The sequence below is a fragment of the Saccostrea echinata genome, unplaced genomic scaffold (assembly GCF_033153115.1).
Source record: "Saccostrea echinata isolate AGI-Se365-2 ecotype Australia unplaced genomic scaffold, CSIRO_AGI_Sech_v1 ptg000009l, whole genome shotgun sequence".
Taxonomy (NCBI): Eukaryota; Metazoa; Mollusca; class Bivalvia; order Ostreida; family Ostreidae; genus Saccostrea; species Saccostrea echinata.
In genome coordinates, this window is record NW_026889758.1 from 46,983,724 (window position 1) to 47,003,278 (window position 19,555).

Genomic DNA, 19,555 nt, shown 5'->3' on the forward strand with positions numbered 1-19,555 from the left:
AGTGCATTATTTCTTTGAAAATCTTCTTCTCTACCCCTGGGTATTATTGAAACAAATTAAATACATAGTTATGATAAGCAAGGGTGACTCTACCAAAATTGTGAAATTCATGGCCCAAGGGTCAGGGGTTCTGGTGCTTGGAGGGGGGGGGGGCTATATAGATCATATAGTGAAAGTGCATTATTTCTTTGAAAATCTTCTTCTCTACTCCTGGGTGTTATTGAAACAAATTGAATATATAGTTTTGATAAGCAAGAGTGACTCTACCAAAATTGTGAAATTCATAGCCCCAGGGTCAGGGGTTCTGGTGCTTGGGTGGGTGGGGGGGGGGGCTATATAGATCATTTAGTGAAAGTGCATTATTTCTTTGAAAATCTTCTTCTCTACTCCTTTGTATTATTGAAACAAATTAAATACATAGTTAAGATGAGCAAGGGTGACTCTACCAAAATTGTGAAATTCATGACCCCAGGGTCAGGGGTTCAGGTACTAGGGCGGGGCTATATAGATCATATAGTGAAAGTGCATTATTTCTTTGAAAATCTTCTTCTCTACTCCTGGGTATTATTGAAACAAATTGAATACATAGTTATGATAAGCAAGGGTGACTCTTCCAAAATAGTGAATTTCATGACCCCTGGATCAGGGGTTATGATGTTAGGTCCGGGCTCTATTTATTATACAGTGAAAATGCATTAATGCTTTAAAAATCTTCTTCTCTGCTCCTGGGTATTTTTGAAACAAACTAAGTACATTGGTATAATAAGCAATGGTGCTTCTTCCAAAATTGTGAATTTCATGGTCCCAGGGTAAAGGATTCTAGTGAAAAGGTTGGAAGGGGGGGGGGGGGCTCTATTGATTATAAATTGAAAAAGCAAAATTTCTTTGAAAATATTCTTTTCTGCTTCTGGTTTAAAAAGCAAAGAAGCTAAGTATATAGTTATGATGAGCAAGAGTGCTTCTTCCAGAGTAGTGAATTGCATGACCCTGGGTCAGATGTGCTGGTGTAAGGGTGGATCTCTTGATAATATAGTGAAAATGCATTAATTCTATTAAATAATCCTGTCTGCTCCTTAGTGTTAAGCAGGTAAACAAAGTGATTACTTATGATGAGCAAACTTCTGTTCCCAGGGTGAGAGACGCTAGTGTTTCTCGGTGGGGAGGGGGGAGGCTCTATTGATAATATAGTGAATCTGTAGTAAAAATGCATTATTTCTTTAAAAATTTTCTCTGCAATTGGGCATATCAGAGGCAAAAAGATCAAAAGTTTTAATAAGGAAGGGTATTTTTACCAGATTTTTGAACATCTCGACCATTGGTCATGTGTTCTGGTCCTGGCCAGGGCTCTATTAATTTGTATTCTACTGAGAGGAGTTATTCCCCTTTGCCATTTACTTTTGATAATTAATCAATGTAAACAGTGTACTTGAAAGGTTAATCGAATAAGAGAATTATGCAAGAACTTTTATTGTATAATATAAAAAGTATTTTCATAGTTTTACTGATCAGGTAGACTTGTAAGTTATAGATAAATAAAAATGGAACAAAAATAACTTGTCTTATTAAATGTTCATCAAAGACCAAGAGAGGCCAATGTAAGAGATTTCAACAAGAAATTAAAATAGTACAGAAATACTGATAGTTTTTTAATATACTGTGTAATGATAGTGATAAATAGGGAACAGATTAGAACCTTATTTATAAACTGTCAATGAATACTAGATTAATTATTTTGTTGATCCTGATCACCCCATTTTTCTTGCTTTTGGGCAACAAAGCTTCACCTTTCAGTTCATTTTATACTCTATGGATCCTCTAAATTGTTGTATTATATTCAGGTGACCGTTAAGGCCCTTGGGCCTCTTGTTATAAATATCAGGCTGGTCTTTTAACAGGTCATTCAACTGTTTATCAGCTTACTGAGACATACGATTACATAGCTAAATCTATAGATGAAGGAAAACACTGTTGTATGGTTTTCTGTGATTTGTCTAAGGCATTTGATCGGGTATGGCATAAAGGTCTTCTATTTAAGTTACAAACATATGGTGTTCGTGATAAGTTATTACTATGGTTTCAAAGTTATTTAGATTTAAGGACACAAAGGGTATTGCAGAGGAATACTATGTCTAATTTTAAACCTTTACATGCTGGAGTCCCCCAGGGGTCTGCATTGGACCACTTTTATTTTTGATATATGTCAATGATGTTGCTGAAAATATGTCGAGTTTAAGCAGGTTGTATGCTGATGATAATTCTTTACAGAACTGTTCTGAAAATATACATGATATTCAAGTATGATTGAATAATGATTTAAATCAACTTGAACAGTGGTCTAAACAGTGGCTATTGAAATTTAATCCTTCGAAAACCAAAGCTATCTTTTTTAGTACAAAGAAAAATGTAGATCTACCATGGCTTAAATTTCAAGACTGTTATTTAGATTTTGTATCATCACACAATCACTTAGGTATTCTCTTTTCACACGACCTTAAATGGTCATCGTACATTGATTCTATCGTGGCCAATGCATATAAAAAATTAGGTCTACTTAAAAAAATGCACTTCAGGGTCAGTGCTAAAACTTTATCTCTTTTATATACTACTTTTATAAGACCTCAGTTAGAATACGCAACTGAAGTTTGGTGTGGGTGTTCTAGTCAAGATTCCGAAAAACAAGAAAAATTACAGCTAGCAGCAGCAAGAATTAACTTCTGGATTAACTTCTTTGGCATCGCGAGATTCTCTCTATTTTGAAACTGAATGGGAACCACTTGTTGTTAGAAGAATGTCCAAAGTAAGAACAACTATGTATAAAATTTTTCACAATATGGTACCCGAGTATCTGAAAGAAATATTTCCAAACATTCGATCACACGAATCAAATTACGTAACAAGACAATCACAAAATTATTGCATCCCTAAGTGTAGATTAAACATTTATAAATCATCTTTTGTCCCAATGGCAATAAGGGAATGGAACCCTTTACCTCTTGAATCAAGGCAATCCACCACTATAAGTTCCTTCAAAAATTGTATAAACTCTCAAAAAACACCTACTCCTGCCTTTTTTTCTTTTGGTGTTCGTTACTGGAATGTAATTCATACTAAATTAAGACACAATTGTGTTCTGAATAAAGATTTATTTAGGTGTAACACCATTGACAGTCCACAAAATTCTATTTTCTGACCTGAAGACCTCATAGAAACGTTCTGTAATTATTGATTTTCATTGTTTTATGCATCTACAAATGATAACGTTTAAAGTCAAGGACAACATGCAAGTTCGATAGCGGTTTAAATTTTTAAGAGATAAACTGATAAAAGGAAACACACTTTTTACAATTTCCTTTTATATTATCTATTATTTTTCTGTTATGCATTCTTCTTTTTGGCATGGGGAATTTATTTCAATTTTGTTTAGAATTAATTAATCCTGAATAAATAGTGATTTCATGCCCAAAATAAAATTATTTCTGAATTTAAAGAATCCACAGTCTGCAAACCTAGCTAAAACATCGTAACCCCCATCCTGCATGTTTCACTTTTCCTTTAACAAGAAGGTAAACATGGCCTCTTTACAACCTTCATACTACGCATTTAAAGGCAGAATTTCCCACTGTAATAAATACATTTATTTTTCTAAACAATCTCCGTTCCATCTTTGCCCTAAAATCAACCCATTCCACACCATATACATCTCCAGAACTTTTTAAAGAAAAAATCTCTCTACTTTTAAATGGCACTACTTGCGTAGTCAATGAAATATGGGTAAAATTAGTGACTGAAACTGGAGTAAAATTAGTATTCTATGACATACATTTGCTTTCTAATATCTAATTAAGTATCGCAGTTTCCAACATTTATTTTAATTACTTTTTTTCTTTTACTTAGTTTTTATTTATTCGTTTATTTTCTAATTTATATATATATATTTTTATTTCATTTCATTTATATTCATTATTATTATTGACCACATAGGATATTGAAACCCATTTGAAAAAAAGTAGAAAGGCCTCTCTCTGAAAAATGAAATTTCTAGGTTTAATTTCAAATCTATAAAAATTTAGGATCCTTTCCTCAAAGTTGTTGACATTAATTGCCTGGCAACACTGTGATGGGTAATATAAAAGATAAGCGTTGATTGCACTTTGATTAAGTTCACTTCTATACCTGAAAAAAATCCACAGATTTTTTTCTCTGTGCGTTCATATTAGGAGTAAAATGTTGTTATGCTCTAAAACAATATCATTCAAATTTTTCTTTTGTGCATGATATGCACATTTGTCAGAAATTACAAGTATGTCCCAAACAAATTATTTCTTTTTATATTCCATTAACTACATGTACAAGCAGCTTAGTTCAATAAAATCGTTAAATATGGAGGATCGGGTACGACAAATTAGACTAAACCATGTGTACAACATCTACCACGGTAATGCACCATCTCATGTGAAATCTTTACTCGTGCAACACCATAGCATCCTCCATTAAGGATTTGTTTTAAAAATATCTTTTCATAGAAAGGACCCCATTGGAAGCTCTGGAGCTTTTATGGGTTATCCTGGTATTTCTATCAATGTGGATATTTAAATATTTAATTAATTAGGCCATCTTTAAAATAATATTTGTTTGCCCTCTCCCGACTCAGGGTAAAAATATTGAGTCGGTAGGTAGGTGGGGAAACTTTTTTCCAGAAAATTTTTTAATATATTTGTTGATATATAAGAGGATAAGATGAATAAAGAGAAAAAATATCATGCCCTGGAATGTAAAAAAAAAAAAAAAAAAAAAAAAAAAAAAAAAAAAAAAAATTGAGTCGGGCCATTTTTAGTCAGTCGGTCGGGAGAGGGCAGCCAATCAATTTTTTAAAGATGGCATTATGTATAATTTTTTATATTAATATGCATCAGGAATTTTAATATATTTCAAATAATTTATGTTAACCTGGGGCTTCATAGTACTTGTATATACAGTCCATGTCAATCAAACTTGCCTGCATTGCAATACTTTCCATGCTGCAAGCTTTTCGGGGTAGGCATAAATTATCTATAATAATAAGTAGACTGTGTAAACCAGTTTTACTTTGGTATTATCACTTAGGATAAACTTAGTTCTGTTATCAGGAATGCCCCAGCTGCTGGAAGTGTCCTTCCGGATTCGAAGTTTATTGGTAGCGGAAAGGGAACAAAAGACGTTTCTGCATAACGAACTATTAATTTCGCCAAAAAGCATACTGAAATACAATAAATCAAACAACTTAAAATACAATCAACAGACTGAACTGCAAAATTAACAACCAAGAGTCATTGACTGAATTGACGCTAGATGGCTGTTTTTGCAATCGAGTCTGTTGAATTTATTTTTTAAGTTGTTTGTTTTGTATTCTAGTGTTTTTGCAAATTTATTGTTCGTTATGCATAAGCGTCTTTTTTGCCCTTTCCACGGCCGCACAATTTCCACTCCAATGTGAGAGTCTTGCATGTACACCGACCCTACTCACAATTGAATAAGACGAAAGAATTTTTTAAAAGAAACTTTAGTTATTTTTTGTATGCTTTTATCTTTCTTAACAGGTCAATGCCCAAGTTGAATAAGTTTTTCATTGACTGATACGGGATACTGAAATTACTGAAATTAGTACATGTACTTCGGTATATTTTCCAGGCCAATTGAGAGACATAATTGTCATGAACGAGTCAATTCCTAAAATAATTAATAATTATTAATTATATATAAATTCAGCATTGACATAATTTGAATCTACAATTACACAGAAAACCTTTCACCTAAATCTCTGACCAAGTTATCTAAAACTTGGAGAATTTTATTATGCCGATTGAAATCGGCAGTTTTGTATGTAATAAGAATAAAAAGAACCAACACTAGTATATGAGAATTTGGACCCAATTGTTTTTATGACCATAAAGAAAAGCCTGTTCCTGTCATGTTATAAAACAATCCATTGGTCAATCAACAATTTGGGAACAAGTGGTGAAGCTTGAATATCAATATCATAAACATATCTTCCATGCGCATTTACATTCTAGAACTTTTTAAAATTGAATCACATTATTTTGACATCGTATTAATAATTTCTATTCTATATATCTATACATTATTGTCTTATACTGACATCAAACACTCACACTATGTTTGTTTAATATAGGATTTGACTCGGCATGGGTGATATATATATATATATATATATATATATATATATATATATATATATATATATATATATATATATATATATATATATTAAGGATGTCAAATCGGTCAATTTTTGATAATCTGTTACTCGGACGTTTTTCCGATCGAGTACCCGGGTACTCGGTAAAAATGAAAATACATACAAGTGTGTTAATTTTCTTGAGCCCGGTTAAGTTCTGTTAAACCCCAAAGCTGTTTTTTTTCTCACGTTTATAAATGTATATAAACAATTGAGTCAAAGGGAAATGATTTTTTGGTACTAAATTTACTTACCAAATGAACACAAACGACACAATTAATACACAAAAATTACAAATGGTTTACACTTTTTGTTTAGGATCTATTTCATCAACACAAAAGGAAGACAATCTGTTATCAGGTTTGTGGTGATTAGACTAGCGAAAGGGAAGGAACGGACGTTGTTGGGATCACTAGTCTAATATCATTTCATATGTTGGTTGTTTCCCCCATATACACTAAACTACGCAAACTGACTTTCAACATTTTTTAAAACTTTAGTTGTTTCTAAATATTTCTTCCTTTAAGATTATAGACCATACAATGTACTTTAAACTATGTTCACTGAAAACAATCATTGAAGCCATCCAAAAATTAAGGACCACAATAGGTGAGAACAGCTGTGTACCAGGTGATTGGTCACTAATTACTGTATATTCACAGCCACAGGCGATAACGGGTGTTTTACAGGTGTAGATGACGACACGCCAATTACCGTATGCATATTTAAGTTATTGATAAGTTTTTGATAAAAATATGTACTTTGAAATAAGAAAAAAATACACTCCGAGTAACCGAGTACCATTTTTAGTATTCGATACTCGGACGTTCGATCGAGTACCCGGTTAACTGGTTAACCGGGTACTCGTTGACATCCCTAATATATATATATATATATATATATATATATATATATATATATATATATATATATATATATATATATATATATATATATTCTAAAATATTGTCTATTGTCTTTTACTAGATGTTATGATGTATTCTTCCGTAGATGATTCTCTGCATTTTTTTGAAATTCCTGTAAAATAAATTCTTTTTGATAAATAATGTAAGCTAAGGATAAGCTATTAGGATTTTAAGGAACTTAGTTTATAATTACCTCGTCGATAAGCGTTTGATTTACACTGACGACGATCCAGACGAAGAGAGGTTTGTATTTGACGAAAATTACTTCATATCGCAGACTGGAAACGCCGTCAAAGTTCTTGGAGTGTTTCGTTTTCATTAGGGTTCTGAATCTGGTTGCAATTTCATTTGATGAGTTTTTCATACAGAACAAGGTTTCTCCATCAATGACATATTACAGAGTACAAAATGAAATGTTTATAAAGTAGTTATGTATTTATTTGAATTAGGATCAGAGGGGAAAAAATCTGATCCAGATTCAAAGTTCTTGCAAATAACAAAACATACCGAGACACAAACTTCTTGTCTTTCTTGTGTGCTAAAGTTGTGACAAGTCCGTCTTGATACTCTGTTCTATCAAACCATATTTTACTCTCTATAAATCTGGAAAATAATATTGACGTATTCTTAAGCATGATTCCGGTATTCTTAAAAGAAGCAAAATTCTATCTTTAACTTATTTATTTACCTGTCAAACAGATTGTCATCTTCTCCTCCCCAAACGAAGAACATGTTGGAGTAACCATTTAGTGTCATCATCTGTTTGTCAGTTATAGCTATTACTCCTCCAAGCAGTCCTCTATATGGTAGGCTGTTAATACACGGTGTTTGAAGTTTTGATAAATTTTTTTCAAAGATGCTCCTCGTTAAGAATGTATTGATATATTCAAGAAATAATAATTACTCACTTTTAATGAAATAGTGTTAAAATCAATGTAAATTAGTTTTGCATTTATCTTACTGAACGAAAAACTTTTAAATTTAAAGATTCACACAAAATTTATGTTACCAAATTCAGAATAACCAATTACCTGTAATTATACCGCCGCACACCAGAAACTAAATGATGAACAAAATCTTGACCACACATGAAGAGGTTCCTGTCATCCTCAATAATGGTATCAGCGTCATTGAAGATATAGCAGTCATAACGAAACCTCTTCTTCGCCTCTACATATCCTATATTACGCATCATTCCTCGATTGAACGCTTCATTCTCCCTCTGTGAAATATCAGCTTTTTCAGAATTATAATTAAAAAAAACTTTTATATATAAAATTTAGATTTAGCTGAAAATAACATGTAAGTGTCGAGTTGTATAATTATAGTTTGAATATCCATGCATTCCTCATTAAAGCATCGTTAAATCCCTTGTGCGTTTTCGCTTCGTTACAATGTAGTGTGTTGGAGAAAAAAACCTTTAGTTTTGAAAATAATCTTAGAAGTACCTGTTCTATAACGTAGATTGTAAAATCTATAAGCTGCCTTTTAAGCTTAGGAAGGAGATTCAAAAGGAGACGTTTCAGATGAGCTTCACGGTTCCTATAGGGAATGATGATGGCGATTCTCAATGAAGGGTTACAATGAGATGGCCGATATCTTCCCCCTCGATGATCCGTAAATGTTCGCTCTAGTTCCGAGAACGTTAAGACTCGGGTATCTATCTCTTCACGACCTTCTACAAAAACATGAATGCAATAAAAATTGTTTTTAAAAAATAATTTTAAAGATTTTTCTTATTTTATCAGATTCGTTTCGTTTTTTTTTTTTTAAATGCTCACTAACCATTTGCATGGGGAAACGATAAAGGTTTTGGGCATCCCCAATATGCTAGCAAAATCATAAACAATAAATGCAATTTCACTAAAATAAGCATTATATGTAAGACGAAAAGCATAGCAAAGAAAGTATTGTCTGCCAGAAAACAAAACATTTCTTGAGCTACCAAAGAAAGTCGAGAGTCATTGTGGGAAGGGCAACTTCCTGTTATAAATATCAACAAATGTCAATGCAGCATCTTCCTTTACGGGATGGAAAATAATGCGAGACAGACAGTTTTTGGACTGAAGAGATAATTCTTTAATCCTAAAAGACAATAGAGGAATTCTATAATAACAAAATCTAGATACCAGAACTTAATCGGTTCTCAGATGTCATCAAAAATGTTGACAATCGCGAGCTTAAGAATACTTGTATCTGACTTCTCGGAAGAGTGAGCATCCCCTGCCGACCGGTCACACCCGCCGTGTGCTCCTTTTCATGATCGGGAAGAAATTTTAAACGGAAAAATCAGTAGACAGTTCAGTGCATAAATAATGGCCTAACAATTAGTATGAAAAACGTCAGTCAGCATTTACTCAATGATAAGTTGTATGTGATCTACATGTTTAGTGATCTATAAAGGAGCATTAAACCATGATCAAGGATGCTACTTGTTGATCGTTTTATGTTCCTCCTCAACCCCATGGAAAGCAGAATATTAACGGTCTGATAGAAGATGAATGAATTGTGACCCGTAAAGCAAAACCGGTAATAATTTGAGATTTTAACTTGTAAAATCTTGCCAATCTTCTAATTTGATTGAAAGGTCTTCATGCATCAGTTTTTAACTTACTCAGTTGTTCTCTTGTAACATTACACATAAAACTACGATTCCTATAGGTTCCATTTGTTGGAAAATATTCTAAACCAGTGCGTCCCTGATCTTCAGAAAACAAACCGAACAGTCTGTGATGACCTATATAGTCTCTGTAGTTTAATTCTTGGACAGCGGCATCTCTCACTGTGGTTAAATTGTCAAGTAATCCATTACTAATTAGAAGAATCATAAAAATACACGACAAAATTAGATTTATCTTTTGTAAAGCAAGTTTTCTTCTGCTGATCCTTGGCAACATAACTGATCGTATAGGGTATGTTAAATTCCTTGCACAGAATGTCGTTAATTTGTTGTTTACACATGTATTGTTTAAATGGGGCCTTTAAATTAGTGCTTAACTTTGATCAGCAATCACTACATTAAATGATTTCATGATAAATATCTATTAACCTTTATCTTAATTTTGGAAATTCATTCAGAATTAACACTGTGTACAGATTTGCATTGTAAACAGCCCTGATTCTAAACAGTCGATCGCATATTGTAAGAAATAAAAAAAAAAAACCTTTCTTACTGCTTTGCACCAGTTACAAGGAAAATATAGGCATTCTGATATAGACATAACCAAATCCTAAAAATATGTTCTATGAATTTTCAAATTTGTCAAAGATTTTATTATCATTTTAGAATATATCGTTGAGCTTTGTGTGTATGCATAAAATAAATCTCAAAGCACAATTTTACCAGTATATTGGAAGGCAAATTTTTATTAAACTTCAAGCTCCTCTAAATTTTCTTAATGTTTTATTTCAGTTAGTTGAATTTTAGTACACAATTTTATCAATGTATCTAACATCAGCACTTAATTACAGCAAAACTTTTAAAAACCTCATGAACTTACTTAAAGGTATCATATATATACTGTAAGTCGTTTTAATTCCACGGTGTTAAAATTTCACGATTTCTCAAAGAGTACCAATCGCAATGGTTTTAATTTCACGCTGCAAAAAATTAATTTAAAATTCGTATACGCATTTAAACGTTTTTAAAAACTTATGTAGCATTCACGATAGGTTTAATTTTGCGGAAAAATGATGAATCGCGAACATAGTGAAATTAAAACCATCGTGATTATTTGCCAATCTACAGTATATATATATATATATATATATATATATATATATATATATATATATATATATATATATATATATATATATATATATATATATATATATATATATATATATATATTTATATTTATATATATATATATATATATATATATATATATATATATATATATATATATATATATATATATATATATGTGTGTGTGTGTGTGTGTGTGTGTGTGTGTGTGTGTGTGTGTGTATGTGTGTGAGGGTGTGTGTGTGTGTGTGTGTGAAATCGGGATTTTTTTCATAATCGATTATCGAAATAATCGGATGCACTTTAATCGAATAAAAATCTATCAATATGTCACGGAGGTGACCGAGCAATTATAACTTTTATGAATTCCATATATATATATATATATATATATATATATATATATATATATATATATATATATATATATATATATATATATATATATCAAATTGTTGGTATAAATCCGTGATTAGTAAATCCTTGTAACTCTTGTAATTCCCAATCCAAATAAAAATTCAGTAAACAATGCACTAATTTATTTACATATATACATTGAGGAGGCACAGTACAAACGAAAGATGTTACATTTATGCTAGCATATGTACTGTCTAAATCCTAGTAAAGCACTCCCGACTTCTGAACATTTCACACTTATTATATATAAACCTTAGCTCCAATAGATGATTATCTAAAACATTAGCTCCAATCTATTAATTAACTAACTCCAGCTCTACATATATCTTTATCAAATCCTCATCAAACTGTCCTAACTCTTATTTGACCTTAACTCAATATACGGCTCCCAGTTCTACAAACAATAGCTCCCATTGCTCCACTGATTAAAACCTCATTATTCTTGACCACACTAGACATCGCTCTACTCTTAATTACCCTAACACAGCTTGAATAGTCTGGGCAACGCATCCTTATGCCTGTAACTCTGAACATTTAATCATAAATCACTTCTTTACTTTTAAGCCTAAAATTACTACTCATCAAATATTATATTTGTTCATTTTTTAAATTGGTTAGAAATTCTGGAGTAATTTCTAGAATACATTTTTGAAATATTTTATATCATTGGGTTCATTTATTAAATTATTACTTAGGATTTAATTAAATTCAAAGAAGAATGAATCAAAAATCAAAGGAATAATTTGCTTTTAACTAATATTATAAGTAATCGATTATCAAAATTATAATCGATTATCTATTATCGGGGATATTTCGATTAGATAATCGATTTAATTGATTAATCGGTACATCGCTTATATATCTATATCTATATATATATATAGAGAGAGAGAGATATAGATATAGATATATAATTATACATATATAAATTTAGGACACGTGCATGCAAGTCGATGTATTAGCCTATGAAAGTACCAAAATTTAGAATTTTTATTCTAAATTTAGTTCTGTTTTGTTGAAAGAAAAGGAAGTTATATCCATTTCAAGTTTCAGCAAATCAAATTGCAACCACATGCTTGCGCATGTTTATAAGAATTTCGTTTTTCATATTGTAGAACTCTATTATACACATGCATAATTTCGAAGAATGTGTTTTTTTTAAAAAATAGGACAGTTTAATCTATTTGAAGTATATCAGTCATTTCACATATCGCACCTGCACGCACTTGCGTGCACTGTGCATAAAATGATACACTTAAGGAATCACTGTGTAGTTGCTGGGTATGCCAGGCATCAACGATAGTTGGAAAAGTGGGATAATTTGCATAACGAGCGAAGCTCAACATAAGGTTGACATGATAAAGATGAACCTCGAAAACATACCCTGCCCAATATCAAGAAATCAATTTGAAAGCGGGAGGGGGAATCAGAGACTATATATATAACAGAGAGTTGGATATCAAAACAAATTTAACTTTTTGAATATAAACAAGTTTATTAAAGAAAAGAAATAAAGTACAAGGTTGACAAAATAAAAAAAAATAAAAATTATGGTAAAATATATAGTCCAAATTAAGCCATATTTGTATAGCAATTCACATGCGAGTTTTGCACATATAAAATGATGATAATAATATTACGTACGAGAAAATTCTAATATGATCATTTATATACATGTACCTCCATTGAAATGCAATCCATTTCTTTTTAAAAATTTATGTTGAAAAGCTGGTTTATATATTTCAGAGGTCTTGCATTTTATGCCCCTGTATCGAAGATTCGGGGGTATATAGTTTTTGCCCTGTCCGTCCGTCTGTCTGTCCACAAAAACTTTAACCTTGCCCATAACTTTTGATTGGTTGGAGCTATGACTTTCATATTTCACATGTGTATTCCTTGTGACAAGACCTTTCTTTGGGTACCATCATATTTGACCCTTTGACCTTGTCCTTGGAGTTTGACCCACTTTTGCAAAATTTTATGAGACTTTAATCTTGGCCTTAACTTTTGAACAGTTGGTACTTGGAGTTTCAAACTTCACTTGTGTATTCCTTGTGACAAGACCTTCCTTCGGATACCAACAACTTTGACCTTTTACCTTGACCTTGGAGTTTGACCTACTTTTGAAAAACTTTAACCTTGGTCATAACTTTTGAACGGTTGGTGCTTGGGGTTTCAAGCTTCACACGTATAATCCTTGTGACAAGACCTTCCTTTGGATACCAACCACTTTGACCCTTTGTCCTTGGAGTTTGACCTACTTTTGAAAATCTTTAATCTTTGCCATACCTTTTAAACATTTGGTGCTACGGCTTTCATGCTTCACATGTGCATTCCTTGGGACAAGACTTTCCTTTAGATACCAACAATTTTGGCATTGACCTTGACCTTGGAGTTTGTCCTATTTTTAAAAAACTTTGACCTTGGCCATAACATGTGAACGTTTGGTTCTAGGGCTTTCACATTTCACAAACATGTGTATCACTTTTGACAAGATCTTCCCTTGGGGCCCTTGACCTTGACCTTGACGTTTTACTTACTTTTAAAAACATTTAACCTTCGCCATAACTTTTGAACAATTGGAGCTAGGGCTTTCAAATTTCACAGGTGTATTCCTCGAGACAAGACCTTTCTTTGGATACCAACAATTTTGATCTCTTTAACTGGGTTTTTACTTGCATTTGAGAAACTTTAACCTTCACCATAAGCTGGCATACGGGGGCATCAGTGTTTCACAAAACTATCTTGTTTTTTAAAATAAAGATATGCGCTATGGATAACTTTACTAATCCCATATACTAGTATCACATTTTTTAAAGATGTGCTTGTACTAGGGATGGCAACGAATATTCGAATATTCATTCGATGAGTTGATATTCGAATATGAATTTAAGATTCGAATATTCAGTGTTTTTCAGATTTCATAAAAAAAGTACTGTGATTAATAAATTTTGATTAGAGCAGTGCTGGGATTATCCCTGTTTAAATTACTAGCGATCAATTTCGATCGACTGATTTCTTTCACTACTTTCTTATCTTATAAATCTTCTAAATTACATATATTTTGTTTTGAGTAAGGTGTTGTAAAGAATTGTACAATAATGCTTTATGTATAATACAAAACGTACTTTCATAGCTTTTATTAGTTATAGATACGATCGGATCTAGAATCGAGGACAACAAATGAAATCTAAGAATATCTAGAAGGCGTGAAGAGTATACTTATCAAAATAAAATTAATTGATCATTGAATGAATGTCCGATAGAATTAATCTGTAATTAATATTGTAAAGGGCTTAATTTCAGAATAAATGTGTAAATTACTTGATTATCTCGGGATGTACATAATCTATATTCATTATCGGGAAAACAGTTAATTACCTAGGAAAATTGTCTATGGAAATATTTGTTTACATTGTATCAAAGATTATAATCATACAGTGTATCTCTTATCAGGCAGATAATTGTAATTTATTACACTTATTGAAATCTGAACAGTATACCGTTACGGCTATCTTCCCTTTTGTAAGACGACTGGTTCCTCAGGTGGGGCTACTATAAATACATGTTTCATTTGTTAAAATTATACTTTTCTACATTTAAATCAATTATTTATTTCAAACATTGACAAATATCAAATGGAATTTCTTATTGTACACCTACAAAAGTCTTCATACAATTTTACTTCCTATATAAGTATACCTACGAAAGTAGGATGATGATATTTAAAATAAAACAGATTTTATTTATTTTATCGAATATTCGAATATATTCGAATACTTTCATTGAATATTCGAATATGAATTTTTGACAAAATTGACATCCCTAGCTTGTACATAAATGATATTCCGTATTAGTCATTGGAAAGTTGTTATTTGGATTCAAGTACTTGAACACGTTCCTTTATTTCCTTCATATCTTGGCTACTCTTGTCCATTTGTAGTTGAATATTTTTAAGCGCTTTATTTGTAGTTTTCATTGCATTTTCTATCTCTTTCGTCGATTCTTGATTGGCTTTAAGATCAGAGCGTAAATCATTAATTTGTGTGGTGAAATTTTGTGTTAATGTTTCAGTCAAATTGGTCATCAGATTCTGAAAAGTGTCAAGTCCTATAGTATTTGACACGCCTTCCTCTTCTTGGTTCTCATCAGACTGGAATTTTGATAAGCTGTCATTACAGAGTCCTAAGCTCTTCAAAACGTCTTCAATGGGTGTCATTAAACAGGATCCATACGACGTAACGGCAACTCCCAGGCCGACGCATTTCAGTCTTGGCGGATTATCTTTGGTGACCATGAAGATAAATGCTCCAGAATCACCTATCTCAAAAAACGGTGAAATTTTACTATTTTCATCTGGCAATGGGAATACTTCGTACTGTTTGAATAACTTAAAGCGGAAGGTGTCCTCTGAATTCGTTGAATATTTCAAACAAACCTCCTTTTCTTTCACAATCATAGCATGCGCCCTATCCATACGAAAAAATCCAATGGTGAGACCACTCTTTGCTCCAAACTTTATGACGTTTCTGAAGTTGGACGATGTAATGGAATCCATTTCTCCATTGGAAAAGTTAGGAATTTGTTTACTTGTAAATCCTACAAAATCAAAATGCGAAGAAAATGAAGCAACACTCTGGGAAATAAGCGCATTTGGTTATATAATGAAAAATTGTAACTTACCGGCTTTTCTTAACTGGCGCATTCTGTATTGATCATTGAATTCGCCATTTTCAGGAAATCTTGCCGAAATTTTTACAATAGCCGCATCAACACTCACTTTGTTTGGATCATCATGCTCAATTACTCCACGAAGAACAGTGCCAATTTGCCCATCTCTTGATTCATTTACCGAGGTGTCATAAACAAACAATTCTTGTTTCCTAAAATATTCAGCGCAATACCCACGTCTTAGTATTTCATTAGGACATAACACATGTGCACATGTAATAAATACTTTACAGTTTTGCTGTACGTCAACAAATCCACCTAGAGTTCCATATTGCATAGAATTATCGGAGTATATTTTTTCACCGATTCGTAAAGGTTCGCTGTTGCTTGCAAAAGTGCAAAACCCTTCACGAACATCTACAGGGTGTCCCTCGAGCTTGGATGGAAAACATGATTCTCCTTGAGGAATAACTCCTTTGATTAGACAGTAAATTACGATACATGGGGTAAATTCAACTTCCTCTAGAGAAGTATCGTATCCTTTAGATCGCACACTTGATGTACTTATTAAAGTAATGTTACTGTGAGATGCTAAAAGATCCATAATTACTTCACTACTGATGTTCAAATCTTTTGAATGACTTCGTAATTCATGTTTTAGTAAACTCTTCGCTTCTTGATTTACTTCTTTCTCACCTCTAATAAGCAAAGAATGCCCCAGAAATGATTTTGGTAAGTCAAATGGCTTTGTCGATTTATGTATGATTACTAGGGTAACTAAATTTGCGTTAATATCTGCTGTCAATCTTTTTCCAATCCAGATACGAACTATTTTACATTTATCTCCATAAAAGTGTAAAAATGCATCAATTATCATAGTTTTTATACATTTAAGAGCGGCCTTCTGAACAGTTTCTGATAATTTGGTCTCCAGCCATTTCAGTCCTCCGGGTCCTAGGAAACTTATACCTATTGATACATATTTTTCATTTCTTTCTTTCAGTCCTGTTTCAATCAAATAATACTCAAATGGTTGTTTTTTCTTCAGTGTGGCAGTGAGCAAACAATATCTATGGCCAAATGAATTAAGTTCTATGCAACTTTTGACAGAAGATTCTTGGAGTTTTTTCTCGCATAATTTACATTCATTTTTATTTGAATGAATTGAATGTTCATCAAATAAATGTAAACTACAAGTCAAGCACCTCAAAAATGTATTACATGTATTTTGATTGGAAATGAGATAATAAACATTTTGAAGAAAATCATAAGCTATACAATCCGTTGTGTGTGCTTTTTGAAAAAATAAGGTTTGATTCCTGCGTGTTAAACATTCATTCTTTAAAGTATCAGAATCCTTGCCTAACACTTCAGAAGGATATGCAGAATTTACAATGCCTTCTTTGGGTTTATATTCTAATTCAGGCATATGGATCAGTAAGTATGATATCAAAGCTATATTTCGATGTTTCACACTGAGGCTGAGGAAATCTGCCTTCAATTCACTGCTCAGATTTTGTAAACAATCTGAGAACATATTTCCAATGGATTTATTGAAACCATAATCTTCCCAAATAGGAGATTTCCAGAGACATTCAAACAGTTTCAAAGAAGGATTTTGACTCAGTTCTGAAATAATTCGTGAGAAGATACGGCTGATCTTGTCGTCGGATATAAAATATCTTATCAGTTGGTTTTTTGAAGACATCTCTTCAAAACATCTTACAGGACACATGTCTATGAATTTCCATGGATTTTTTTCATACAAGACAGTACAAACTGCATCATGAACATATGTGTTGATAAATACATAGGTATGAAGATGTCTCTGATAGGATAAGAATATACCATCAAATGCTTGTGCTATTTCATACATATGATTTGTTTGTGATCTGTCGCAATTCTCAGCTAATAATATTGTCAGATCTTGAAAGAATTTTTCATTTGGAAGCCCATCTTGGAAAGATTCAATTTTTAAAGCTCCGTTCAATGCAGTAACAGAGAGCAGTAATAAAGGCAAGTGGTCCATATTTCTTATATGGTCTTCATACATTCTGACTGCTGTATTGAAGAATAATGTTGACCTCGGTTCTCTTGAACACATGAATGATTTGTAAAGCTGACAGAATTTTGGAAAACCCAAATTAGTATCTGCCAATGCTAAAACTTTTTGCATATCCGTTTCTGGCAATCTTTTGTTACCAAATTCTAAGAACTGTCTTTTGACTTCTTCTGTGAGATGTGTTTTCGAGAAGTCAACAATCGAATCTTCAAACAACAATTCCTTACTATGTATTTTAATTTTCAGATATCCATAAACTTTATTTTGCATAACAACGATAATTTTTATCTGTTGATTTCCGTGTCTCAGAAATGAAATTCTTCTAAGCATACCTTTTTAAACCCTTGAAGTTGTTATCTGATCAAATGGACCATCCACCAGAATTGCTAATTTGTAATTCGAAATTATACTATTAAGGTCTTCCAATTCGTAAACCAGCCATGACCTGTAATTATTTTCAGTAAGATGATTGAGACATTGATGTGCAACGCTTGATTTTCCTGTTCCGAAACCTCCTGTAAGAAGTACAATGCCGAACGTATTGAGTTTATAAATGGCGCTATAAAAGCATTCTGTTTCAATGAGTCGAGGTGAGGTCTTCTTGGCAGCTATCATTTCTGTTGAAAAAGCTATTTCTAAAAAAATAAAAATTAAAATATATATAATCTTTAAATTCACACAGCCTCAGATTTGTAAATGTTTATTATTTTTTGTATAAGTGACTCTGTTATGTATTTTACAATATAATCTAAAAACAGTTACTTTCACTATATTCAGATAAAAAATTATTGTATTTAGCAGAAAAAGAGTTAAACCGTACCTTTAACACACTCTGGACACCCAACATTTTCATTGGCTGTACTGTCTGACCGCCAATATATTTGTTGGGAAGTACCACCAGTCGAGCTCTGCTCTATTTCTTTATACTCAATCAATGGCACCTTCTATAAAAATTTGGAAAAAAACTAATGCAAAAAAACAAAAAGGAAAAGACGTCACAAAAACTTGGGAAAATCCACTGATTTTGATGTATGGATCACTATTTAGATCATGAAATCCAATTTTCTTCAAGAAAACAACTGGACTTATTTAATGACTAATGAGTTTTTATCTTTTTATATTCTCAGATACTGATAAAAATTGTTAAACCGTGTTTTTTTAATTAGCTAGGTATTTTATTCAAAATGACAAAAAAAAGTATAAACACCAAGCGTCAAGCACCAAGCGCCACACCGCTCACCTGAGTGTTATTCATCCTGGTTTGAGGATCATGACTTCAGCAATTTTACATAACATATGGTGGCGTGTGTATTGATATCTTTTGTAGCCTTCCGAGAAAATGTCAAACGTAAACAGAATGATGACAAACATGTTGATGGACTGTTGATACATTTCGATCAGGAAAGCTCACCAGGCCTCTACTTTAGGAGATGCAGCAAAAATTATTTTGATATCGTAATTGTATACTTACAGGTTCCATAGTTAAAGAAGAC

General features: G+C 32.1%; 1 protein-coding gene across 1 annotated transcript; it reads right to left on the bottom strand.

Annotated features, from left to right (window-relative positions):
* Nucleotides 1–7,339: 7,339 nt before the first annotated feature.
* On the bottom strand, nucleotides 7,340–11,788 carry LOC133182810 (beta-1,4-galactosyltransferase 2-like). The gene is made up of 6 exons (XM_061317655.1): nucleotides 11,713–11,788; nucleotides 8,610–8,839; nucleotides 8,193–8,383; nucleotides 7,850–7,972; nucleotides 7,669–7,764; nucleotides 7,340–7,493 (listed from the first exon to the last, which is right to left on the bottom strand). The coding sequence occupies exons 1-6, from the start codon at nucleotides 11,786–11,788 to the stop codon at nucleotides 7,340–7,342; spliced, it is 870 nt and encodes a 289-aa protein (XP_061173639.1).
* Nucleotides 11,789–19,555: the final 7,767 nt, after the last annotated feature.